The following is a 27,997-nucleotide window of genomic DNA, read 5'->3' on the forward strand; positions in this document are numbered from 1 at the left end:
TGAATGGCTTCACTTTACTGCCGTTAAACTGGTCTTTTGGACGTCCATGCAAGTTGATCCCTTCTTCACATTTTTTCCTCTGAGTTTTTGGTTTTGGGAAACGTATGAAGAAAACATCCTTCATGAGACATAATGTCTGGAGTCGTTTCTACAAGTTCCATAGCAGCAGTGTTTGATCGGCATGTTTATTTTTGAAAGATTACCGGAGAAAATAAGAAGAAATATAATGGATTGTATGTTAGGGTGTGTGTATAATGTCCTACTTCCGCATTACAATGGCGATGTCACGGTCTAGAAATAGCATTCCTGCGGTACGCTATTTAAGGCGTATGGCGAGGTAGATACACACACACTGGCACTTTGAAAACATTCCACCTCCAACCATACATATAGGCGCTTCCGGGATGTCACACAAAGCACAGATAGTCCCGGAGTGTCATCTTGGTTGTGCTGAATCACATTTTAGAGATTCCGTGTGTTAATGTCGTTTGATTTTGCAGTTTTAACTTTGTCAACACATATTTTACTGCAACGCACTTCTTTTTGTCCTAAAGTAGGGAGCAGATAGTGTTGCTTCCAAAATCCGACCACGAAGGGACTCGAACCCTCAATCTTCTGATCCGAAGTCAGACGCCGTATCCATTTGGCCACGCGGCCACGTCCTGAGAAATAACTCCGTACAATTTACAGGAGAATATTTTCCACCAATAGGTGGTGTGTAAGTGTACTACTATTCAAACAGAATTAAATAGCAGTGTTTCTATGTTGTACTTATTTTGCTCCAAGCACTAGACACATAGAGGAAAAGGAGTACGAGGAGGAAATAATAGGAAAATATTGCGCGTTAGTAGAAGTTGCCCTTTTTCCTGCAGCACCTGAACGCACCGTGTGGCAGTTCACACTATCATGGCGCCGAGGGAGGCCGAACGCATCTGCGACATCAAAGTTTTATCGTCATTCGATTTCTAAAGGCTTTTATTCGCAGGAGCTTCAATATTTTACGACCTGGGTGAGGAAGAACACGGGTAAGTTGGCCCTTAAGTTCTTTGTTTACCCTAATCGACATACGGTAAACACACAGCACGCGCGATTGCAACCTTTTTTTTCTAGGACAGAATCGTGATGGCTACTCGCGATACAAATACAGTTCAGCAGCGTTCAACTTTTATCAGTGGCCTGAAATATGTACATTTTTCCATTCGCGTCACAAACGCCATAGCGTCATAGACTGCCTGTCAGGCAATTCATGCAATGAGTTGGATAGCCGTTGGCTAACCAACGGAACTGCGACTAATCATGATCGTTGTTCCCTAAATTATCCAAGTACAGTATGATGATCGTGTAAATTTCTAAGTCTGCTTTTAGTATACAGTCACACTTGAAGTCAGCTTTTATACTGTAATTCTCGTCATACTTCTGTGCATAATGGGTCAAAGTTTGGGTCTACAAGTCTTTCATGATTCATCAAAAATTTTAGCCTCAACTTACAGTGTGCTGCTCACTGGAATGGACATGTATGGTTGCACGGCTACAACGGAGGATGCAAGCGGACTTGACTGTGTGCAAGTGTTTCCTGCACAAGGTGGAATGACAAGAATGTAAGAGGCATAGTTAATTGGTATTTTCAAATATGCCTAAATTAACCGCAAAAAAAAAAGACACAATATTTTGGACTCGTCGACTTGATCAAATAAAGTTATTCTGTAAATATCAATCTGACTGTATAACAAATGCATTGGAAAAATTAAGAAAATTAAATTGGGCTGTCGAAATTGATTAATTCTTCAGAGCCATTGTTTAACATAAAATTACCCAAACCAAATCTCTTGTTTCACCATGTCAACCTCTGATTTCTGTAGTCTTCAATGAAAGCAGCCTGATGATTCTTCTAAGAAAATGTCATTTGCAAGCATCAGTTTTTGCTTTGGAAAATGAATATTTCCAATATTTCCCCTTATTTTGTGACTCCTATGAACCAAACCAATAACAGAATCATAATAACTTTATGGAAAAAAATAATAGACGTAATCTAATGCAGAAAAGTATTAATGTTATTATTATTAAAAATATATATATGTTATAGTAGGCTACGAAGAACCCTCAATTAACTTATCAAATCCATTTGAACCAGGGGTACAATTAGTCATCATTCACTGGATTCATTCATTGGTGTCAATGGCAGCAAATGAGTTATCTTCAAAAGGCCTATGACAGCAAAAAGCATGGGTTTTTTTTTCATATTTTCCGCTGTATTTTATGCTCCTGAATGAATTGGACTGCTTGCATGTGTGTGGAAGCGATCGCTATATTTATTTAGTTTTTTGAATCCCGCTCCATGAAAATGACTGACTTCCGGCCCCAGTCTCGTGTTGAGAAAGAGGGCGCTGTGATGTGTACAGCAGAAGGTGTCCTCTTCACTGTCCAGCCGTACTGTTGTATGAGAAGGACTAAGGATTCAACTGATTTTGCGAATTAATTCGTTTATTTTTCGCATCACGCCAGCCAAACGGCTGCAGAAAAGTTTTGCCGCACTAGGGAGAGGCGTGTGAGCCTTTCTTGGGTTTCAAAAGGTTCCCATTCACTGATGGATGTTGGCCAAAACAAGCCCTACTACTGTGGGACCATTGGACTTACAAGGAAGTAAGTAAACATCATGTTTTGTATTATGTCAAATACTGGGATCATTTTATTATGTAGGTGGCTTGCATTTTGTGCCTGACATGCCCCTTGTGAACTCGGCCGATGACACCAGCGGCGTGTCGCACATCCCCCCTGCCAGTAGAGCATTATACTCGATTTATTGCCCTCTTCATGTGCCTGGTGTTCTGTCAAATTTTTAACCCCATCAGAAATTGCAAATTTGTGTTAAAAATGGCTGCAAATACAGCGATTGCAAAGTAAACACTACAAACTTTCTTTAAATAAAGGACTATTTACTTAGGTTTCATCATGGATGGGCAGGTAGAAAAGATCTCTTAACACATTCTGTCTGTCATTTTGGCTGCACAACAACTGCACGCCGCTCTCTGTTTATGTCATCGCCGTGTAGTAAAGCATTATTTTTCATTATAGTCATGTTGACCATGTGGCAGCTACGCGTTCCTCCGATGTCGGCCGGTTTGTCCGGCGGTACTCTCCTGTCCGTAGTAGCAGGGGAACGAGCTGTAACTTGCTTGCCACCGGGCGGGTTGCCGATCGGCAAAGACAATCGACAACCCCGCGGCAGGCTGATTTGGTCCGGGCTAGTTTTGTGTGATTTTTCGCTTCGAAAGCGAAAATAAGACTTTGAGACGTCACTCGGTTCGGGATAGCATGTCGGCTAGCTCTCATGCTTCTTGGTTTGTTTACATTCGCGGAAGCCGGGGGGCAGGGAAATGTCAAAAGCCTGACTAACTACGGCGGCATAATATAGCATTCAGGAGGTGCAACAGTAAAGGTGAAGTGGACAGTTTTGACCATTATGGAGTAATTTTGCCATGTACTGAATAAATGCATTTTTATTATTTCATATTCCACTTAGCACAAGATTGTTAATTGTCATGACCATACCATTTATTTAGAAATTGGGAAAAATATTTAGATAAAAAGAATATCCCTCAAAAATATTGAAGTAGAAAGATTGAAACAATGACATTTTGCAGCTCTCTTCATCGCATTTTCCTCGTTAGGAATAATTCCCCCTCAACGGGCTGCATACTAAATCAGATGAAACCATTCTCCCACTGACGTCATCCACCTGTTGGTGATGCTAGAGCCCTATAATGATAGGCATGGCTAGACGGAGGATTAAAACACCAATTTTTCATCATCTGCGCTTTGCCAAATTGTTGTATATACTCAAATCGTCTTAAAATATGATTCTAATTCACATAATAATGCTATTTAAGACTTTTTTTTTTTTAATCCTCTCGTACACACTTTAAAGCATACTAAATAAACAACGTTCGGTTGATTAACATCCAGTGTGGAAATAATGACTCACTGATATATTTGAATTCAAAATACCCTTCGATTAATCGATGGAATGATCGATAGAATAATTGATTGTAAAAAAATATTTGATAGTGGCAGCACTCATGTGAAAACAAAAATTCAAAATTTAATAAGTAAAAAATATATGAGGGTGTAATGATCGTTGATGAATGGATGGCTATTATTTGGAATACAGTTCATTTTGTGATACAATATGTTACATGAACCTAAGCTGCTTTGTGTTCATCTTCTTTAGTACGTAATGAGCTGAATGTGTGCTTGGCTTTTTATGGGCTGGTCAGGCTGGGCTCTGAAGGATCAGCCACTCTTAAAGAGATACACTGATAGAAAGACTTGTAGTTCTTAAAAGATAAATGTTAGTACAAGTTATCATAATTTGATATTGAAACCACTCTTGATGTTTTTGTTTTGATACAATTTGTAAAATTATTTTAACTAGTAGGTCGCCATTGTTGTTGACGTCGCAGGGCGGTGACGTCACAGGGCCACGCTGCCAGAATTCCACCTGTCACTCTTTAAAAAAAAAAAACATTTTTTTAAAGTGTCACTCTTTAATTATGTAAGGTAGTGATTTAAATACGCCACAAGCTGTCAATGGTGAGTTTTACATTAATTAGGGATCAAGCCAATGAGTGTGTTTCTTCCCTTGACTGACGCTGTAGTTTCTTTAATCCACAGTGGGAGAGAAAAAGGAGAGTGGACATAGGCATTCAGATTCGTAGCTCGGACCACGCCGTTTATTGGCATAAGCTTTGGCAACTCTTTCACAACACACATAAATACCATAAGTGAAAATACTACAAAACTAATACTCATATCTCTCAAAAAATGTCACCTAGAAGAAAAGTGCTTCAATATGTATTACTTAGGCCCTATTCTCGCACAGTTAACGCAACAATGCAAAGAGAACTGGCATTCACAATCAAAATAGATGCGCAAAATACACATAAAACTTACTCAGACTTTGGTCAAACTATATTTAAACATTTTAGCAACTCATTTAGCTCAACAAATACACTGGATGGCAATATTTAGTCACAATACACAAACTATGATGCTGGGAGCCATTTTCAGGAGTCTTGTGAAGACAATACTCAAATGAACGTGAATCACAACCAGTCTAAAAAAAAAAACAGCGAGCTACGGCATCAGTCAAGTGACAAAACGCACTCATTGGCTTGATGTCTTATTAATGTAAAACTCGCCATTGACACCTTGTGGTGTATTTTAATCACTACCTTACATATTTTGAGTGACTGTGAAGTACGGCAGCGTGGCCCTGTGACGTCAGCGCCCAGCGACGTCAACAACAATGGCGAGCTACGAGTTTACTTTTTTATTTAAAATTTTACAAAATTTATTATAACGAAAACATTAAGAGGGGTTTTAATATCAAATTACTATTATTCGTACTAACTAGGGCTGTCAAATTTATCACGTTAACGGGCGGTAATTACTTTTTTTACTCAATCACGTTAAAATATTTGACGCAATTAACGCATGCACAGAATGACCCGTTCACGCGTTGCCTCAAACAGTTTACAATGACTTCGTTTTAGCACATTGGGAGCGAAAAGGCAGATGCGAGTGGACACAAGTGTTCATTTACAATCAACCATCTTTTTCCTAACACGCTCAATTGAACACAACACAGACCATATTGTATACTATTTGCAGCAACTACTGACAGTCATGGTTGCGCAACTTCCCAGCATACATTTGGGCAGACCGGCAGACAATCTTTTTCTTAACACTTAATTGAACTTAACGCAGAACATATTGTATATCATTTGCAGCCACCACTGACAGTCATGGTTACCCAACTTCCCATCATGCCTTTGGGTGGAAAAGTTAGGTCGCAACAGTATCATTTAGAGAAAGCACAACAAAAATGATATTCCTATCTCTCCAAAAGAAAAGCTCTCAACTTCCCATCATGCCTTTGGGTGGAAAAGTTAGATCGCTACAGTATCATTTAGTGAAAGCACAACAAAAATGATATTCCTATCTCTCCCAAAAAAAATAATGTTTATAAAAAGAAAAGCTCTCAACGGAAAGAGAACTGGCATTCCCAATCAAATAGCTTTGCAAAATACACATCAAACTTACACAGACTTTGCCTTGGCTAGATCTCTAATTAATTTAAAACTCTCCATTGACACCTTGTGGGGTATTTTCAATCACTACTTATCTTTCCATTCCAACAATAATTTACAGAAAAATATGGCATATTTTAGAGATGGTTTGAGTTGCGATTAATTACAATTAATTAATTTTTAAGCTGTGATTAACTTGATTAAAAATTTTAATCGTTTGACAGCCCTAATCTAACATATATCTTTTAAGAACTACTTGTCTTTTATCTGTGGTTCCCTTTAACAGCCACTGACTGCAGTTTTAGCATGTATGGCCAGTCGCCACTGCACTATCTATGGAGCTTAGTGACATCTTCATCTTACATCCTTTTTTGTCAAGGTCACCATGTGGATGGTCATCTGACTTGCGGATTATGCTCGTCACATATTCATCGAGGCGCAGTAGATCTTATATTGTCTAAGCATAAACTCTCCCCTAGCACTTGGACTAAAACTACTTAGTTGTCAACTTTGCGACAGCAAGACATTTGAAATATATAGTGATCTGAAGCAATTAATACTCAGAGTATGTTAATAAGTAATTAATAAATAATTCTAATATGAACCAGCACCAAACAGCATTCAAACAAGCTACCTGCATCTACCTTTATATAATAGATGCTACCCTACTTAGGAGCATGTCAACTCAACTTACATACTCGACCAATAACAACACAAAACAAAGGAATGTTACAGAGATACAGTAATGTGTATAACAAAACTTACTCTGGGGGCAATGCAACGTATATTCGGTAAGGAGTAACACTCATGAACAAGTTTTAGCTTCATAGCTAACTAGGGCTGCAGCTATCGAATATTTTAGTAATCGAGTATTCGACTGAAAATTCTCTCGATTAATCAAGTAATCGGATAAAACATTTTTTTTAGGTAAGGAGCAATTATAAATATCCACGTGAAAACAAGGCATTTCATCTAATATTGAACCATTTTCAGTCAAAGTCAATCAATGTCTTTGTTTTATGTACATTGTTGAAAACAGCCAACAATTGCATCTCAGAAGTGACTAGAAAAAAGATATATATATATTTATTTCCTGTTTTCACTCAAACACTTCTAAATCATAAAGAAAAAGAAAAAAAATCTTATTTCTTACCTAAAATTTTCATTACGCTTGATAACACACTGGGGCTGCAGCTATTGATTATTTTAGTAGTCGATTAATCAATAAACTTGTTAGTTCGAATAATCGAGTAATCGGATAAACATGAAAAAATTAAAATACCTGAGCTGGGCCTCAAACGGTATTAAAAAATAAATAAGGATCTACATATGTACAACAAAAGAACAATTGGCTAACTTACATAGCAAAACTTCATTTGCTTAAATGCTATAAAATACTTTTTTTTTTTTTTTTTTTAACAATGGTCTCAACAAATAGTTCCGACACATATTCCCACAAAAATTGGCTAATGCATTAAATGCATTAATGCATTAAAAAACATCAGCTCAAACAAAAACCTAGCTTATGTTGGTCTTAACAGGGAGAGGCTGGATTTGGCCATGTAAAATGAGGAAGACTTGAGGGCAGTGTATCCACCCAAATCATAAAACTAAATGCAAACACTTTCAAAAACAAACAAAACAAAAACAAAGCCACTTTAATTAAACGAATACTCGAAGCAGCAAAATTTAATTTGAATCTTTTTTCTAATCGAATACTCGAGTTAATCGATTAATCGTTGCAGCAATATAGCTAACATAGTCTGTTAGTATTTCCCAAAATTTGTAGGGCAGACTAGATAATAACGACAGGCAATGTCATCAGTCATTAATGACTCACTTGATTGTACATTCAGATTAAAACATTTTTACATGACCTACTACAATTTATTTCCCAGGATTGCCAAGAAGGATGAGGAATAAAAAAAAAATTAAACCACATTATTCTGACTAACATGTGAGTCATGAATTCTTGACTACCCCGTATGTTTCCCAAAATAAGTTCTACCACCTCCAGGAGGTTAACGCTGTACTTTTAACTATCCAAAAGCTAAATCATATACTGGATTCGGATGAGTGTAACACCCATAAAACTGGGCGTCTGATTGCAGGATTTCTATTTACAGCTCGAGTTTTCTAACTGCTGCTGTGACACTGGTGTCATTGACTGTAAATGCAGTATAATTTCTGTCATAAGCTATTTTCAGAAGATTATAGTAACAAATAGAGCCTCCAGTCTTTGCAAATAGTTCTGAATATAAATGAACTAAACTTCCCAAAGGCATTCAAGCATCTTGTACAAGGTATTTCTTGAAGATTGGATGGTGAAGGGGAAACACATTTTCTTGCAGGTGTACTAGCAATGTGTCCCAATACATTTGCCCATAGTGATGAGCAAAATAGAAGGTGGTTGAAAGAGGCTTCACCAAGAAACCATGTCAAAGATACTGAACAGTTCTGAGAGTTGTTTTTCCATTGTAGATTAGATTATATACACGTCTAAATTGCCCTTTCGAAGGTCCTTATTAATCTTTGGTAGAGTTTATTGTGTTGGCTGTATTGTCAAAGCCCTGGTTGGAATGTGTTAGGTCTTGGCTAGAGCCCACCAGCTTCTAAATGACCTCAAAGTAACATCTGTAATCAGATCCTTTCTTATTTTAGAGGTAATGATCCCCAAATGTTAACAAGGATTTTGCTTATGTGATTCATGATGCTTCATGAATGTGTTTAAAAAAAGATCCAATGATCCTTGTCGAGAATATTAGAAGTGTGACCCTCCTGTCTAAAAGTCAGGTAGTTCATTTTCTATCTGCACGCCTGCACTAATCAGTCATTCCAAGTTTGATAAACAGTGGTACCCCAGAAGTCCAGTACTGAATGCTGGCCGTATGTCAGTTTGTTTGGCTTGTAAATTCTAATTTCCCCATAAGTAATAAAGCTCTAATTTCCTCATAAGTAATAATGAAAATCTGTTCCTAAATTGTGAATAGAATACAAGGGATCTTTAGGACTTTACGTAGTTCATTATCAAGTGTAGAACACTGTGCAGCTTATAAATAAGCCATTTTAGGCCACAGGTGAGATGTCTATAGCTATAGCCTGGACTGATCGAACGTGTACGTGTCATTATCCATATTAAATCAAGTACCGTGCCGACTTTGCCATTACTCCTAAAGAAACGTATTGTTTGCAAAGGCAAAACAATAGTCGCATGTTTTCAGTACCGTCGTACTTTTCGCCAGCTGTAAATAAAACCATTAGGCAAATATGTACGCTGAGTGGGACTGCTTCGCTTCAGAAAATAAAAACTAATGATGTTAACAAAGAAACATGGAATATTCTTGAGGAGGTATGAACAAAGCTCTGTTAAATACAAGAAATGTGATTTTTTTTTTTGGGAGGGGCATTATATTTTACTGTTGTAAAAATGTAGGTCTTAGATCGGTATCGGCAAAACATTTCTTGAAAAAATTCAGATCGGAAGTAAAACAAAAAAAAGCATAAAGTCTAGGGGTGCACGATATTTATTTTTTGAAACCGATATTGATAACTTCCTGCTCCTCAGGGCTGATACCGATACGATAACCAATTATATAATTTTTAAATGTATATTCACCTGAGTTTTTGAACACCTGGATGGTAAAAAAATACTAGTGATGGATTCAGCATAGATTTGCCTTTGACCTAATCAGATTTTTCATGATGGCATAAACATTATTATTATAATGTGCAACAAAACAAAAACGAACAGTTTTGACTTCAAATAAAGTGCCCATATTTTTTTGTCAAATAAATATAATTTTAGTCAATCAGAATCAATCAGTCAATTGCCACGTTTACATGGAGCCAAATATTCCAATTACAGTCGGAATATTTGTTCAAACCGAATAAATGTGTTCCATATAAACACCTCATTCAGAATGAACAGGCCCAAACCGAATGGAATTTCATTCCGATTCACAGGGGTGGAATATTCCTTTTCCCAAACCGATTAGAAGTAAAGTTATATCATGTAAACAGGGAAGCGGAATGGTGTCTGGTTGCGTTCTTTCTGCACATGCTCCGTACTGACGTGGTGACGTCACTTTGTGACGTAAGTAACGTCACTTGCAACATGGCTTCCAAGCATAGCGCACCTAATTGGAGTCCGGCGGAAAGATTGTATTTAATTCAAACTTTAAAAGAATTGAATATAATTGCTCGCTTAGACGGGCGTAAAACGAGGAACAGTGAACTATTTTAAAAAGTTCACGAGAGGTTACACGAAGCCGGAATAGACCGGAGCGTTGACCAGATTAAAAACCAGTGGAAAACCGGCTACTACAAGGCAAAAGAGCAAAACAGCAGAAGCGGATACGACCCCACAAACACAACAAGTGGGTTAAAGTTAAAACAGGAGCACTCTGACGATCGATCTCCATGTTTTGCAACGTGACGCTTTGTTTTGATTAATCTGCGCATGTCAGACGGCAGTTGTCAAACGTCCTTTCGGAATAAAGGCAGTCACATGTAAACGCTGGATCAGAATAGATGAAGTGACATGTAAACAGCTGATATGAAATTTCCATTCGGAATGATTTGAATCGGTATGAATAAAAGTCAGCATGTAAACGTGGCTAATGTCATTGACGATGTGTTCCCCTGAACAATGAGCACTGAACTAAAACAGACATAAACCCAACAGGTATTGTGCTTTGTCAGCATATAATATATTTGGTGCAACAGGAGAGGAGACTGTTGTGGTCTTGGTCCATGAAAGAACTTTCTTAACATGGCAATTATAGGACAGCAAACCTATCAATAACCAAAAGGCCTCTCAATAACATGTAACAATACATGTAACATAAGACTGTAAAATACAAACATTTGCTAATTGCCATAGTATGGTTGATCACGCAGTGATGGAGAAATACTGCCTCTAGAACAGTGACAAAACTTTTTTCCATACTGGCAAAACAGGAGTGGGGAAAAAAACTCACATCCCAGTCCACCGACAATGTGCCAAAAATATCATATATTTTCGGGCCTATTAATAATGTTATCGGAGTTATTGGAATGACGTCATAATTCCTATTATTAGACCGATAAATATTTGACCGATAATTATCGTGCACCTGTAATCAGGATATAACTAATAATCAGTGTTGAGGTTTTTGTGGAAGTGAAGGCGAACGTGGAACAGGTGTGACATGGGATAACTGGGTTGTTTTACTTCAGAAGCGACTGACACTTCATAAACTGGGGCACTTCATAAACTGAGTTCATAAAAGAATACCATTTTGTGGAAATACTGAACAGCTCAAGATATCTGTGAGGAATTTAAAGTGCCTGTGACAGCATAAAAAAATCTTAAATAGCATTATTATGTGAATTACAGTCATATTTTGAGACGATTCAACTATATACAACAATTTGGCAAAGCGCAGATGAAGAGAAATTAATCTTTTAATCTGCCGTTTAGCCCCTGCCTGTCATTATAGCGCTCTAGCGTCCCCAGCTGACGGATGACATCAGCAGGGTCACGATTTCATCTCATTTAGAATTCAGCCCATTGAGGGGGAATTATTCAGAACAAGGAAAATGCGACAAAAAGAGCAGCAAAAGGTCATTGTTTCAATCTCTCTACTCCCAATATTTTTACAGGATCTTCTTTTTATCTAGGCATTTTCCCCAATTGCTAAATAAATGACAAATAACATTCGTGTGCTAAATGGAATATGAAATATTAAAAATGCATTTATTCAGTATGACATGGCATAATTACTCCATAATGGTCAAAACTGTCGACTTCTTGCACCTCCTGAAGGATATTTTATGCCACTGGAGTTAGTCTGGCTTTTGTCATTTCCCTGCCTCTGCTTTGGACAGTGTAAACAAACCAGGAGGCGTGACAACTAGCCGACATGCTAACCCAAAACGAGCGGCGTTTCCAAGTCTTGATTTTGCCTTTCGAAGCAAAAAATGACACAAAACTACCCCATGGCATGTCACACGGTGGCGGGGTTGTCGATTGTCTTCACCGATTGGAACCCCCCAGGCGGCGAGCAAGTTACATCTCGTCGTTCCCCTGCTTTGTGAGCTCGTTTGCCGGCGAAGCAGCTAGAGAATGACCGCCGGACAAAAAGGCCGACGTCAGAGGAGCGCATAGCTGCCCGAGGTCAACTCAAGGATAGTGGTTTATTGCAGGGCACACGAAGAGGGCAGAGGGGACTGGAAGTCTGGACAATATGGAGAGCCACACAATCATAAGCCGAGTATAGCGCACTCCCGGCGGGCACACGAAGAGGACCGAGGGTGGTGTGCGACAAGCCGCTGGTCGTCAGCCGAGTGGCATTCTCTGTGGACAAGGAGCATTGTCAGCCACAAAATGCAAGCCACCTCCGTATTAAAACGTGTGCCATGATCCCAGTGTTTGACATCATACAAAACCCGTTGTTTTCTCACTTCCTCGTAAGTCCAATGGTCCCACAGTTGTCAGACATTTTTTGGCCAATCTCGGGGTGAACGGAAACTTTTTGAAACCCAAAAAGGCTCACATGCCTCTCTCTGGTGCAGCAACAAAACCCTACAGCACATTTGGCTGGCCTGATGCGAAAAATAAACGAATTCATCCGCAAAATCAGCTGAATCCGCAGTCCATCTGCATGTTATAAAGCAATGCTGTATTGTGAGATGCTGACCCGGGTGACGTCACATTCGCATTCGTCCTCAACCTGAAACTGGAGCCGTAAGTCACTCATTTTCATGGCACGGGATTAAAAAAATTGGATAAATAAAACGATTGCTTCCACACACATCCAAGCGGTCCGTTTCATTCAGGAGCAAAAAATACCGCGTGAATTATGAAATACACATGCTTTTTGCTGTTATAGGCAGTTAATGCTTGGGCGCAAATTTGTTTCCCAAATGGACAATGACCCAAACCATACTGCCAAAATTATCAATATAAAATGTTTGCAAAGTGAAGTTAGTGAACACTTGTCTAATATTCCATTCTCATTATTCTGGTATTTAGCAAATGTAAACCATTTTCGTAACATGGATTTTGTCTGATTTCATGTCACTCTGTGTTGTTTGTCAGTTAATATTCACTTTTTGTTCTTACTATATCAAGTAGGAGTGGGAACCTCAGGGCACCTCTCTATACGATACGATTCGCGATACAAGGCTCACGATAACGATTATCTCACGATATCACGGTACAGCTATTATCGATATATTGGTCAGAAATTTGATACAGGATATTCTAAGATACAACTGTTGAAATGAGAAAAAAAAAGATGTTTCAAAATAGAAAAGATACTGTTTAAGTCATTTATTAAACTGACACCTATATCTTGGAAGCTATTCAAGCCATTTTTATAGCTTATTGTATCAAAATGGCAGTAATAACAATTTGTGTCGTAAAGTAGATGGAAAGTGGTTCTCAAATAATATCAAATAAATCAGTAAATTCATGTAGGGTTGTTCGATATTCATTTTCATCCAGTTTAGGGTGCTGGTTTATTTTATATCATTCAACACCAAATGTCATCAAAATAATTTACGTAAATTAAAAAATCAATTACAAGTACATAGCAAAACTTTCTTACCTCAAGTGATGAAAGCAAAGCAGTGAAGAAATCCATGTCCACTTCGTCACCAGCTGCCAGTGAACCATATTTTTGTTAGACAATTCTTGCATAGAGCAAAGTCCTTGTTCACCTTACTTCCTTTCTTGTTGGTGTAAAATCTAAAGTGTGTCCACATGTGTGATTTGTAGCAATATTTTTCTCACTTTTTCCTCCACCGTTCTCACAAAGCTTTATTTTTTCAACCCACTTGGAGCTTCCTCTCTTCTCTAGACGACTTGTGCGCACTTTACCTTCACCGTCACTCTCGAGCGCCCCTAGTGGACCGCCAAGGAATTGCTCAACAAACATTGAGCAGTTTACAGCATCCAATGGCCAATACGTCAAATAAATGTATCGATACTTGGCGGGAGCATATGGATAACCGATCGGGTTGCAAAATATCGCGATATATCGCTGTATTGAGATATTGTCACACTCTTAATATCAAGTGTTGGTTTGCGCCATTTCCCAATAGTGATAGTCAAATGCCTACTCCCTCATCAAAAAGTACTTGTTCCCTTTTTTTATTTCTGTGTTTATTGCATATTTATCAAACATACATTTTCAGTAAATAAAGAATTTTGAACTAAAGTCCAACTGAACTAAACTACGCCATTCACATTTCAGACTGAATTTTGAACATGTGAAAGTTGATGGCTCCTGAACTAGCTGAGAAGCAAACATTCCAACTTAAAACAAAAAACCAAGATTAGAACATGAACGCTCTCAAGTAGAAATTAGCATCCATGTGCACTATCTGTGTATATTAAGTGTCATTGCAGCTGTCAAGAGTGACTTCATAAATAATATTTCTACAAGCTAACATGACAAAATTATATAACCGGAAGTTGTTGTGTTAAGAATAACAACGTTGCGCAAACTGCCGCACCAAAGCCACATGCGATGAAGGGGGGTGTCATTTTCAGTCCCGAGGGTCTCCTTCACAACAAGCTAGCTGTTTTCCCTCAAAGCCTGACGCGGACCAACACCCCCAACACTGGAAGTGGGCACTGCTGGTATATTTATAGCCTCTGCGCACAAGTGACATGCCTGTGTTTTGGAAGCAAGTATTCATATCAATCTAGCCTGTCGAATGTTCTTGGCGTTTCTGCCCTCAGTCCTGTTGTGAAAAGGGCTCGTGGGGTACAAGAATTAACTTTTGGCAGTATTTTGAAGACTATTTGACAGGCGTGTCTTGAAATAACCAAGTGTAAGGTTTAATACAACTTGTAGTGCGTCCAGTCTAATTAGTAGTACTGTGCTTTTCTTTTTAGATGTAAAAGTCTTCCTGAGAACCTCCATTGGAGACAAGATGGAGAATCCCGTCTTACAGACACAAGCGTCCACCCTGCCGTTTTTTGACGCAGCCCACGCCTTCAACCTGCTACGAGGAATACACGAACTCCGCGCAGAGCGGAAATTTTTTGATGTGACTTTATGCGCAGAAGGCCGCGAGTTCCACTGCCACCGCACGGTGTTGGCTGCCGCAAGCACTTACTTCCGGGCTATGTTCGCCGGGAAACTCCGGGAAAGCATCATGGATCGTGTAGTTTTGCACGAGGTTTCGGCCGAGCTTTTGGGACTACTGGTAGACTTCTGCTACACAGGACGCGTCACGGTCACACAAGACAACGTGGATCTTCTGCTGAAAACGGCAGATCTGTTTCAGTTCCCGTCAGTCAAAGAGGCTTGCTGCGCTTTTCTCGAACAGCGTCTGGATGTTTCCAACTGCTTAGAAATCCAAGACTTTGCAGAGGCTTACGCTTGTCGAGAGCTGGCAGCTAGTGCCCGTCGCTTCATCCTAAAAAACTTGATGGATCTTGCTAAAGGGACAGACTTTGAACGGTTGCCTTGGAAGCGCCTTCTTGAGTTTGTGTCTGATGATGAGCTGTGCGTAGACAAAGAGGAGACAGTTTACCAGATCGCAGTGCGCTGGGTGAAGGCTGACCTCCAGCGAAGAATGCATTACTGGCCCGAGCTACTACAGCAGGTCCGACTCCCATTTGTCAGGAGGTTCTTCCTCTTGGCTCATGTTGAGAGCGACCCACTCGTATACCTTTCACCTACCTGCCTCCGCATGGTGAACGAGGCCCGTAGCTTCCAGTCCTGCGAGTACGACCGTCACGACAGACCCTGCCGTCGCATGCGCCCACGGCCTTCCACCGGACTGGCCGAGATCCTAGTAGTGGTTGGAGGTTGCGACCAGGACTGTGATGAGCTGGTCACTGTTGACTGTTTCAACCCACAGACGGGCCAGTGGCGCTACCTGGCCGAGTTTCCGGACCACCTCGGAGGGGGCTACAGCATAGCTGCCCTCGGGAATGATATGTATGTCACTGGTAAGTGTTGGTGCATCATGCTTGAAGTTTTTTTTTCTTCCTCCATTTTAAAATCAATAACTGTGGAGATTAGGAGTGGGAACCTCTTGGTACCTCGCGATACAAAGCTCTGACGATATGGCAATACAACGATTATCGATACATTGGTCAGGAAATCATTCTTGGATATTCTAAAAACAACAAATAAACAGAAAAACAAGCTTCTGCTGTGAATTGGAATGAGTTTATCAGTAGTAGACGTCCAATCCATTTGAACTGGGAGGGTGGCAGCCATCCCTCCCACTTCAAACGGATTGAACGTCTATGGCCGTCAGTAGCCAGGCAATGAGGTAATTTTGGGCCATTTAAGGTCATTTCCCTGTTGATTTTCAGTTACTTCCTGTTGATTTTGGGGTATTTTATGGGTCACTTCCTGTTCATTTTGTGTTACAGAACAGTAAGTGACCTGGGAATCACCTAAATAATTAGGGCAGTGACTCAAACTCAACAGGAAATGACCTGGAAATGCCCTAAAATGAACAGCAAGTGACTAGAGCCGTGCGAAATTTCCAATTCTTAGATTATTCGCGATTAGGCCGTGGAAGATTCGAGAATGATTCACGAACATCAAAATTCCGATTATGGAATTATACCAGGTAAAGCGGAACTAAAACACAGTCGGCGCGGTCTTCGGGGCGCAAGTGACCTATAAATGCCCCGAAAATCTGACAGGATATTGTGAATGCTCTGGTTTCGAATGAACGAACGTTCCCAGTCTAAATGGAGTGGGTGTCGAGCACCATCAAGGCAGCCTTAGAGTTAACTGAGACACTATTATGGTGGAAGATTTTGTAGCAACTTTTTTTTTTTTCCCTAAGATGTTGACACCTTTTTAAAATGATATCTCGATTCTTGCAGGAACATATTGATAACCTTTTGGGATACAAAGTATTGCGATATCAGCATTTCGATATTTTGTCACACCCCCAGTGGAGATCATTTTTAATGGGAACCTTTAAAAATAGAAATATTTGTAGTTCTTAAAAGATAAACGTTAGTATGGGTTAAAATAATTTGATGTACAATTTGTAAAATTAGTTTAACTAGTTAGCTGGGATATGCTCTAGCACCTCCGCAACCCTCATGAGGAAAAGCGGCATTGAAAATGGATGAATAGTAGGTCCCCATTGTTGTTGACGTCGCAGGGCGATGACGTGACTTGGCTTCACTGCCTGGCTTCCAGAGTATGACTCTAGCGACATAAACATGTCATCTGTTCAGCCCTTTCAATTTGAACCCGGGAGGAACATTAATGAGCATGACAGCACTGTCGGTATTTCACAAAACGAGCAACAAAAGCAAAATGAACAGGAAAGAGGGGATTAGACGACAGTAGACAAAACTGGTGTTCTGTCAAAATGACTTACACCGGCAAAATGTCTGACAAGAGGCGAATCTGACACCCATAGTACTACCGTGCGCTTTCAGCTTGTTTTGTTTAGATGCATACTGAGAGAACATACTAAAGATGCCTTAAGAAAATACTGAAACGTAGTATTATCAAATAGGGGTTGTTTAAATATTCTTTGTGACTAATGTGATCAACAGATCTGCTTTATAGCTACCACAAAACAACACAATACTTAATAGTATGAGGGGGAAATACATGCAAAAAGTATTTTTAGGCAATTAAAAGGTAATGAAAGACTCACAAAAAACACAATAAGTACTCGCCGCTTTTAACTAGAGGCGTGCGAAATTTCCGATTCTTAGATTATTCGTGATTCGGCCGTGGAAGATTCGAGAACGATTCACAAACATCCAAATTCCGATTATTGAATTATACCAGGTAAAGAGGAAGTAAAACACAGTTGGCGCGGTCTTTGGGACGCAATGAGGAACGGACCGAGAGTAAATATCATGTCCCACTCATGCCGCTAGATAAAAAAACAATCATACCTGAATGCGGCCGACAGCCGCTACAAACAACGCCCAGTTGCTAGTTGCTACAAACATACGGCTACAGTAGATATCATATACATGTAGAACTAGCTGCAAAATGACAGACGATTGCAGTGTTAAAACATGAATTATTGAACAGAGATGCGAAATGACAGACTTGCCGGCGTTAGTAAACAGCCGCCATCTTAAAGCAGTAGACTTCTCTAGAAGGCTCTTTTGTAGCGAACCTAATTAACTTTTTATCCAAAATACTCCTAAATCGGCAAAATCTTGTCTTGAATCTATCTTTAAATGATGAAACAATTTTAAAACTTTGACATGTCAAAAGTAGACAGAAGGGAAATTACGGAATAACGGGAGCAATTTTAACAACTGTAACGGTTGATTCACAACATTTCATTAATTGAATGTAGTTTAAAGCTGCTGATACAGAATGGGGACTGGAGTATTTTATTTACTGTTATTTTTGTATATTTGTTTACTGTTATATGTTAACTTGATACTGAAATAGTAGTTTGGTTTAGCCTGAGAGGATTTTTGAACAATTTTGAAACTAATGTACTAAACATTTTTAAAAAAAAAAATTTAAAAAAAAAAAAAAAAAAAAGGGAGGGGGGTGCAGCAATAATCGTTTTATAATCGAATCGGCGCCTCGTAATCGTAATCGAATCGTTAGGTGCCCAAAGATTCCCAGCTCTGCTTTTAACCAATAAGCGCATGTGTTGGACGTCTCGCTCCATTAAAGCAACCGGTAGTAACCTGGTAGTATTCAGTGACAATCTACATCATCACCCCGAGCGTCTATTGCGCGCTTAAAACATGGTGCCCTTCGTAGGTGAAAACATGTACTAAATATTATATTTTAAAATCTATGGCAATATTTTATGTGTTTCTAATAAAATAAAATAAACAATTGTGGCTTATTTGAGCCTACAAGTCTTTAAGTCCAAAGTTCCCTTTAAGTCTTTCTGATAGTTTTCTTCTGGCCTTTTTACTGCAATAACATTATAAAAATCTGAAATTATGACTTAAGTGGTCACCACTGCTGAAACATAAAATAAGAGATTTACATTTTTTTTTCATAAATTAAAAGTTAATAAATAAACATGAGAATATTTACACATTTTCTATTTTTAATGAATTAAAAGAATATATATATTTTTTAGGTCAAGTCTCAACAATTCATCAATTGATTAATGTTGGCAGCCTCATTTCGCAGACGTAAGTAATAGCTCTCCGAAAGCAACCAAAATTACGACGTGGCTCGCGTCAAAAAAAGTTTGACTCCCTTTTGTTAGAATTTTGAGAACAGTTAAACATTGCCGCCATAGGCGGAGTTTCACTTTTGGGGAAGGGGGGGGCACAACATGTTGATGACCCCAAAATGCAGTGTCAGCAATAAAATTAACTTACAAGAATATTTATAATAATAAGTTGACAATGAGCGTTTTTTGTTTCCCCGCATTCTGGAGGGGAATTCTAAATCAGGCTGCTCAAGCAATACTTTTTGCCAAGATCGTCATCCATTGAATTTGGTACGCCCGCCGGTGTCGTGACAATGTAGTTACCCCGGTCAAAAATTGTATCCCCAGGGCGGAACCATATGGAGGTAGATTTGTGTTTTTATTATTCAATTTCGACTTATTATTAAAAAGGGTTTTTTTTGTTCATTTTATTCTTTTTTTGTTGGCGTTTTATTGGTTTACAACTTTTATATATAAATATACAGTGGGGAGAACAAGTATTTGATACACAGTCAGTGGGAAAACCCATTGGCAGTGTATCAAATACTTGTTCTCCCCACTGTATTAGGGATGTCAAACGATTAAATTTTTTAATCGAGTTAATTACAGCTTAAAAATAATCGTAATTAATCGCAATTAATCGCATTCAAACCATCTATAAAATATGCCATATTTTTCTGTAAATTATTGTTGGAATGGAAAGATAAGACACAAGATGGATATATATACATTTAACATACGGTACATAAGTACTGTATTTCTTTTTTATAACAATAAATCAACAAGATGGCATTAACATTATTAACATTCTGTTAAAGCGATCCATGGATAGAAAGACTTGTAGTTCTTAAAAGACAAGTTATAGAAATTTTATATCAAAACCCCTCTTCATGTTTTCGTTTTAATAAAATTTGTAAAATTTTCAATCAAAAAATAAACTAGTAGCCCGCCATTGTTGATGTCAATAATTACTTACACAATGCTCATGGGCGCTGAAGCCTATAAAATCAGTCGCACCCAAGCGCCAGCAGAGGGTGGCAAAACTCCGAAAAACACAACAAGTACACCTTTCACTGTGCTGTCATTTTAATCTGTTTGAGCGGGGCGTTTGGGCGTTAATTGCATCAAATATTTTAACGGGATTAATTTAAAAAATTAACGCTCATTAACGCGATAATTTTGACAGCCCTAATATATGTGTATATTAGGGCTGTCAAGCGATTAAAATTTTTAATCGAGTTAATTACAGCTTAAAAATTAATCGTAATTAATCGCAATTAATCGCAATTCAAACCATCTATAAAATATGCCATATTTTTCTGTAAATTATATATATATTCTGTAAAATAAATTGTTGGAATGGAAAGATAAGACACAAGATGGATATATATACATTCAACATACGGTACATAAGGAATTTAGTGGGCATTTCACTCTACTGTCATTTAAATCTGTCTATGCTGTCCTCACTCCGAAGCGTCTACTTTTTCCAAATCTAGACAGCTAATGAACGACGCCTTAATAATTAGACTTCTTCCTTTTTCATCTGATTTATTAATAAAATGGCCTCAAACCATTGTCCTCTTTAGACCGTCGTAAAACTACAAAAAAAAAGTACACAAGCATTGCATTAGCAACAACGTTAGCTTAGCACGCTATACAGGTTCACTAAACATAAACAAAAACCGTCTCATACAAAAAATATAACCTTTCGCTTACTAACATAATATGTACATTCTTTACAACAACCATACTTACGGACAAATCTTGTCCAAGGATCATATAAGCACAACATTATCAGCCCGAGACGTCGTGCAGCCATAATGAACTGGGAAGAAAAACAATAAACCATGTCGCAAAGCGACCACAAGAGTTCGCTGTTGGACAGCACAAAAAGCCTTGCTGTAAAACTTACCAAAAGGCAGAATACTTTCTGAGCGGGACATGTGCGTTAATTGCGTCAAATATTTTAACGTAATTAATTTTAAAAATTAATTACCGCGCGTTAACGCGATAATTTTGACAGCCCTAATATATATGTGTGTGTATATATATATATATAAGTTGTAGCCACCCTCCGCCCCCCCCCCCCCTTTAAATCTGCTTATGACTGCCCCTCATGTTTAAGAGCTGCAATAGCTAACCTCTAATAAAACTAGGCAAACCACTCATTTGCACTTTGCTTCACAATAATGGCTACAATTCAAAAGCCAAAATGACAGGTACTCACTGAGCTAATTTGGCGTGAGCACAATTGTATTTTACCTGTAAATTGTGGTGATGATAGATTACTGTTTAATTGGAAAATCATAAATGAGATGGTGAAGGTCTTTGATGAATGCTCATTTGTCATCGGTGTGGAAAATGAACCTGAGTGGAGTGCATTAGCCACACTTAGAAGACGGAAAACACAGCGATGGCTAAGTGTAAATTTCCATTTGCTTTAAATAAACTGCAGAACATGTTGTGCTGCCAGCACTTCATCATTACCAGCCATGGCATTTCACTTTGAGAAAACATGTAAAACCTTGGTAGTGCTAATTTCCGGCTCTAGTAACTAGCACATTTGTCATACTCTAGCAGTCCTTTGAATTACCGTTCAAGTCTTTTAATGGGATATTTATGGCCAACATTAGGGAGAGAGATTGATCTACAGCAAACAAACTAGTAGAAAATGGATGGTTGTAACACGTCGAATCACCTCTTGCATTGGTTCATGTGCCCTCCTGTAGGTGGCTCTGATGGATCTCGCCTGTACGATAGTGTTTGGCGCTACAAATCGAGTGTCAACGAATGGACAGAGGTGTCACCCATGCTGAAGGCGCGCGAGTACCACAGCTCATGCGTGTTGAAAGGTCAGTTGTACGTGGTGGCGTCTGAAAGCACCGAACGCTATGACCACACGCTGGACTGCTGGGAGTCCTTGCCGCCTATGCCGCACGCTATGGATAACTGCTGCACCACTACATGCAACGATCGCCTGTACGCCATCGGCTGTCTAGCTGAAGAAGACGCCATGGCTGTTCAGTGTTATGAGCCAGACAGCGAAAGATGGTCCATGGTTAACTGCGGACAGTTGTCGTGGGCATACACCCCTAAAACGGTCACTCTCAATGGGCTCATCTTCTTTGTTAGGTAAAGAAGAAACTCTATGAGAACATAATGTTTACGATTTTTTCGTGGCACTTTAGCAGTACTACTTGTTGTTTCTTGTAGGGATGACTCGACAGAGGTCGACGTTTACGACCCTCAGAAGAACCAGTGGGATAAGATTAGTCCAATGAATCAGGTAACTGTAGAACCAGCATCTTTTTTTTACTCGATGCATTTGAAATGAATCATCTGTTCCCAGCCAAAAAGCTTTTTAAGTGACTTAACTTCGTGAGGCATATCCTGATGCCTTTTTTTGGTTTGTCTTTTCCATTCAGGTACATGTAGGAGGCAGCGTAGCAGCGCTAGGTGGAAAACTCTTTGTATCCGGTGGTTACGATAACACATTTGAGCTGTCAGACGTCGTGGAAGCGTACGACCCGGCCACTCGCGTCTGGTCCGTCGCGGGTCGGCTGCCTCAGCCCACTTTCTGGCACGGCAGCGTAAGCATTTTCCGACAGTTCATGCCTCTGGTGTCTAATGTTTTTGAGCCCATAAGCGCCCCGGATGCCAATGCCATCCACCTGCACCGGCACCAGCGCCACCAGGCCCTACAGAACTTGAATAATGATGTCAACCAGGACATGAACGTGGCCCACTGAGTTTGGATACACCCAACGCTGTGCTGTCAGTTTGCGTTGCCTCATCAAGATGCTGAAACATAGCTCCTCCTGATTTTGGTAGTAGGATTTGGAAGAGGATCTAAGCCTGTAAGATCTGAAAAGTAGAACTAAATGCATGCATGCATGCATGAAGAAAACATCACCTGCATGCAGTTTTGTAAAGATTCTAGCTGGAACAAAGGCTGGATGATGAATTGCATTTCCGATTACATCAGAGACTGAAAGGAGAAAGCAAACTAAACCATTCAAAGGTAGTCTATGATACCTGTCATTGAGGAGAGCATCTGGTACGATCATCTACTCAGGCTAAGAACCTGATTTACAAACCTCAAATCCAATGAATTTATATTGAACCCAAATAGGGATGTCCCGACCGCATATAGTTTAGCACCCGAGTCCAAGTCGCCTGATTTTGAGAATGCCGCCAAATACCAAGTTCCGATCTGATACCGAAAAAAAAGTTTTTTTTTTGTTTGAACAAAAGTTGCAAACATGTTCTAGCGCTATTCTACTGTACTTCCTTTTCCGCTTTTCCCGGAAGTGTTGCGAAGTATAAGATGTATATATTTTTGTATCTTTTGGCAATGCCATTGTATTTCTGAATTTTACTTTTTAGCCCTTAAAAAATACATATGGCGGAAAACGCTCAGGTGACTTGAAGTTCTGCTCTGAGACCCCCAATTAGACCAAATTTCAAAATTGTCCTATATGCATGTGTGATACATCATTGGAAAGCTTAAAATCTCAATTTTCTGGGGGAATCAAGTTTTGAACAGGAGGGCATTTAAAAAAAAAAAAAAATTTAAACAGCAAAACCCTAACTGGAGGCGGGAGCAGATGAGAGCAGAATTAAAGACGCCATGATTTTAACGAGATATTATCGCGTACTTACCTCGTTTCGATCCAAAAACTCCATGTAGCATGTATCAAGACATGTGTCAAGACACAGATGTGGATGGCCACAGCCGGATCATTTGGAGATTTTATGGGTGAAACATGGTAATATAACAAGGGTCGCGATGCAGAAATTGCAGACATCAAGGAGTGGTCGAGATGTTCTTTTTCATTTATTTACCCTTTTACATGTTGTTTTTCAATTTTTCTTTGTTTGGATCGATTATTTATCTAACATATCGGAAAAAATGCGATATTAACAAGAAAAATACAATTAAGCGATAGTTATGAGGTAGATATCCGTGACTTTTTTACAGACACCATTTTTTTCATTGTGACGTAATTGGTTTAAAAGTTTAAAATATGCAAGTGAATAATTTTTTAAAGTCGTTTTCTTTTTTTAAACGAAATATTAGATATCAATGGTTCTGACCTAAAAGTGACAGACATTTTGAATAATAAATGTAATTAATTACCTTCGTTTTATGGCTGGGTTGAAACAAAATCGGTTGCGCGATGTCTGTAAACTGGGGTTTCCAGAGTAAAACGGACAAATTAAAAATGGTTTGAAGGCTTAATGCGCCATGAATCTGCTATGGCAGCATATAGACATATTGTTTTATCAAACACAACAGTTCTTTTGGCTTAAAATACAGCAGTTTATTTTAGAGAGGGGTGCAAGACCAGAAACTGCTTTTTCAGACTTGTCTGTGTTTCCCGCCATATATACATAAATTAAGCCTAAAAATGGGTAAAACTATCATTGCAATTCTTGCAAAGACTAGAAGAATTTTCACCAGATAACTTGAATAGCTCTTGTTTGAGATAGGCCTGAACGATATTGGAAAAATGAACAGCACTTTTTTCTGAAGGTCCACCAGCACAAAATGTAGGTGCACCCACATTTTTCATTGCCTCACCTTTAGCGCCATACTTTTAATCATTCTCCATAACATTCATATGAGGGAGTCTACTCGAATTCTTTCATGCTCTTACGCTCACGCTTCCGACAACAGCCTTTCACTTAAACAATGAGTTGCCAGAGAATGGGCTACGACTTGTGTAACAAGCTAAACTATTAACACATTTGTGCCTTTTGATTGTAGAGCTACTGAGGCTTTGTTTATGAGATCAAAACACGAACCTGTCAATCATCATTAATTTTAAGTACCAAACGCAAGCTGCACTGCTTAGAAGGAGGGAGGGTGAGAGGCTGTACTAGCATGAAGCAGGAAAAACAAATACTCTGGTACCTCGACATACGATCGCTTCGACACACGATCTTTTCGACATACGACGTAAAATTTGGCTCGCCATTTGGTTCTACATCCGACAACATGCTCTAAATACAGCAATGTATGACAGCTCCGCAGTTTGTTTTCCCGCAAGACGGATGCGTGGCAGATTTTCTTGTGAGAGGAATCAACATTGGTTCCGACAATGCTAGTGCCGGTGGTGGAAAAAAGGTGATGCTTACTGTTACCATTGACATGAAGATGGATATGATAGAGAAATATGAGCGTGGGGTGCATATCCATGATATGGCTTGCTCAATGATACGGCCGTAGACGGTCTATGACGGTTCTCCTCCATTCGCCAGTCTTTATAAGTTAAGGTGGCAGTTATTATTGTGGGAACATCACCAACGAAATCACCAGCTTCGTCAGGTTTCTAATCATTTATTCCATCAACTTGTGCCTAGTGTCCCCCGCAGCAAGTAAACAAGGTGAAAGTGAAACTATAAAGGCTCACTCTATCAGGGGCCGTTTATATGGTGACTCCGAGAATACGACCAATTTCAAATTTGCATTTGCGTCTCCATTTGAACAATGTCGCTATCCCGCATGAAACGATGTAGTATTCATGCCAGGCCCTACGGGGCAGTGCAGATTTACTGGGCGACAGAGAATGATGCACTTTGACCCCACCAAGCTCCCTCAGCCCGGAAAAAAATATGCCCGCCCACTCGAAGCAATGTCATTCTTCTTTTGTTCAAAAAGGCACACAAATTGAAACGTTCAACATATTTAATTAAAACAGTCAATTAAAGCCTACATTCCGCCATATTTGCTGTTTTTAATGTTTAGTAGCACCGCTGCGCACGCCCAATGTGACGTGGACGAGTGCAGATGTTAACAGCGCTGTCTCGCGCCGCAGCAGCCTTTGATATGCATCCCGAGGAAGCCCCCCTCTACCCCCCGCAATCGGATTCTTCCACTTTGGAGGCAGGATTCAGAATTTTTCGTCTTCGCCGACACCATATGCATGCGAGGCGAGTCCGCAACTCAGTCATTGCGTCTTTGTGTCGCAGAGTCGCCATGTAAACTGCCCCTCAGTCAGCCACGCGATGCGTTCAGGTACACCACGAAAACCCATTCACCACATTAGAACCTGGTTTGTTACATTATTACAGGTATTATTTATTATTCCAATTTTTATTCATAAAGTATTTGTTATGCTCTTTGTAATTGATATTTGCAATAGTAACACCAATATTTATTGAGAATTTAGTGTAGGTTTTCGGGCTGCGGAACGAATTAATGGATAATGTATTCTTTTGGGAAAATCCTGCTCGACATACGACCATTTCAACTTACAAACAAGGTCCTGGAACCAATTAACTTCGTATGTAGAGGTACCACTGTATATATTTTTTAAAATTAAAAACCCGATCCTTTTCACCTGATTATAATCCTCTTAAAAACGGCGCCATAGGCCCGATTTCCAATCACGTGTTCGGATCGGGACATCCCTATAATAAACTACATGTGATTTGCAAGTCATTTTCAACATATGTTCGATTGAATACACTACAAAGGCACATTTTTTTGTTGAAACTGATCCACTTGAAGCTTTGTAGTTCATTCCCATTCATATCATATTACCATTAACAGTGCTTTCACAGATGTGAACAACATGGATGGTCATTTTCCTCCTTGGCCAGGAGGACACTTTTGGCAAAAAAACATAGTTGACTTGTTCCTATTGAAGCTGTTAACCAGTGGGATCTTCAACCCCCCAGCATCCTTAACTTGGTCTTTTTATTGCTCCTTTCGCGCCTCATTGGAAGGTGTTTCAGGCATTTAAATTGGTGAATATTTGCAACTAATGTTCACCAGTTTGAATCATGTCTTGGTATGTTGAAAAGGATTTGCAAATTGTATTTGGTGAGGATACAGTATATCTGCATCTGCCAGCTTTAATTATAAGGCATGCTACAATGTTCATGTCCATGCAACAATCTGTTGTTACTGACCATAAATGTAAACCGTAAGTATGCATAGTGATCTTCCCAGTGGTTTAGTGACATGCAACCAGTGAAAGCGATTTGCCTCCTATCAATATGCATGGGACATCCCTGCCTATAAAACAGGCTTTTAATGGCAAATCTGCTCTTAATATGTTGATCTATGCATCAGGAATGGGCAAAATTCCAATTTTACTGTTGTATTGTTTAGTGCATCTTAAAGGGAGGCAAAATGTAGCCTACTAATTGGCCACAATCAGCAGAAGCACTGTTTATTCTATCTCGTTAATATGACATCAGTAACGGGAAATTGTACCTCTTTCAACGAATGTGCCTCATCGACTGTTCAAACTGGAAGTTCCACAGGATTTTGGCTAACCCTCACCTAATATGTCATTACATTTATATTCACCTTAGTTGACGTAAATCTTTCACCTAACGTGCTGTTTATGGATTGCTTGGATGTAAGTAAAAGCAAGTATAAGCTTGTCAGTCGGTTAGCCTCTTGCTAATCATAGGTTTGTGTTCATTTTTGAAGTTATTTTCCCCCCAAAATGCATGAGATTTTATATTTAATAATGAATGAATAATAAATTGTTTAAAATTGAAAATCCTAAGTTTGTAGTTTTTTGGGGGGGGGATAGGGGTAAGGATGTTTACGGGAGAAGTCTTCAAAAGTCGTTACTATTCGTTTTATGGGACAAGGCATTGTTCATTTAGTTTTTTTGTTTTGTTTTTGTTTTTTTTTACCTTGAAGTGCCTTTAGCATCAAGAAAAATTAAACTGACATTCATTTTCAATACCATTCTCCATTTACAGTTGTGGTCAAAAGTTTACATACACTTGTGAAGAACATA

General features: G+C 39.1%; 1 protein-coding gene and 1 non-coding gene across 3 annotated transcripts; one reads left to right on the plus strand and one right to left on the minus strand.

The window, feature by feature from the left end:
* Positions 1 to 584: 584 nt before the first annotated feature.
* On the minus strand, positions 585 to 657 carry trnar-ucg (transfer RNA arginine (anticodon UCG)). The gene has a single exon. It is a non-coding gene; the product is annotated as a tRNA-Arg (tRNA).
* Positions 658 to 896: 239 nt separating this feature from the next.
* Positions 897 to 27,968, plus strand: klhl21 (kelch-like family member 21). 2 transcript variants are annotated; one of them, XM_057829431.1, is made up of 6 exons: positions 909 to 1,025; positions 1,478 to 1,598; positions 14,977 to 16,041; positions 21,959 to 22,361; positions 22,443 to 22,515; positions 22,655 to 27,968. In XM_057829431.1, the coding sequence occupies exons 3-6, from the start codon at positions 15,015 to 15,017 to the stop codon at positions 22,976 to 22,978; spliced, it is 1,827 nt and encodes a 608-aa protein (XP_057685414.1). In that variant the 5' UTR covers positions 909 to 1,025; positions 1,478 to 1,598; positions 14,977 to 15,014; the 3' UTR covers positions 22,979 to 27,968. The 2 variants fall into 2 exon arrangements, with proteins under 2 accessions (XP_057685413.1, XP_057685414.1); XM_057829430.1 differs by lacking the exon at positions 1,478 to 1,598 and having other exon boundaries at positions 897 to 1,025.
* Positions 27,969 to 27,997: the final 29 nt, after the last annotated feature.

Source organism: Corythoichthys intestinalis, chromosome 2 (assembly GCF_030265065.1).
Source record: "Corythoichthys intestinalis isolate RoL2023-P3 chromosome 2, ASM3026506v1, whole genome shotgun sequence".
NCBI lineage: Eukaryota > Metazoa > Chordata > Actinopteri > Syngnathiformes > Syngnathidae > Corythoichthys > Corythoichthys intestinalis.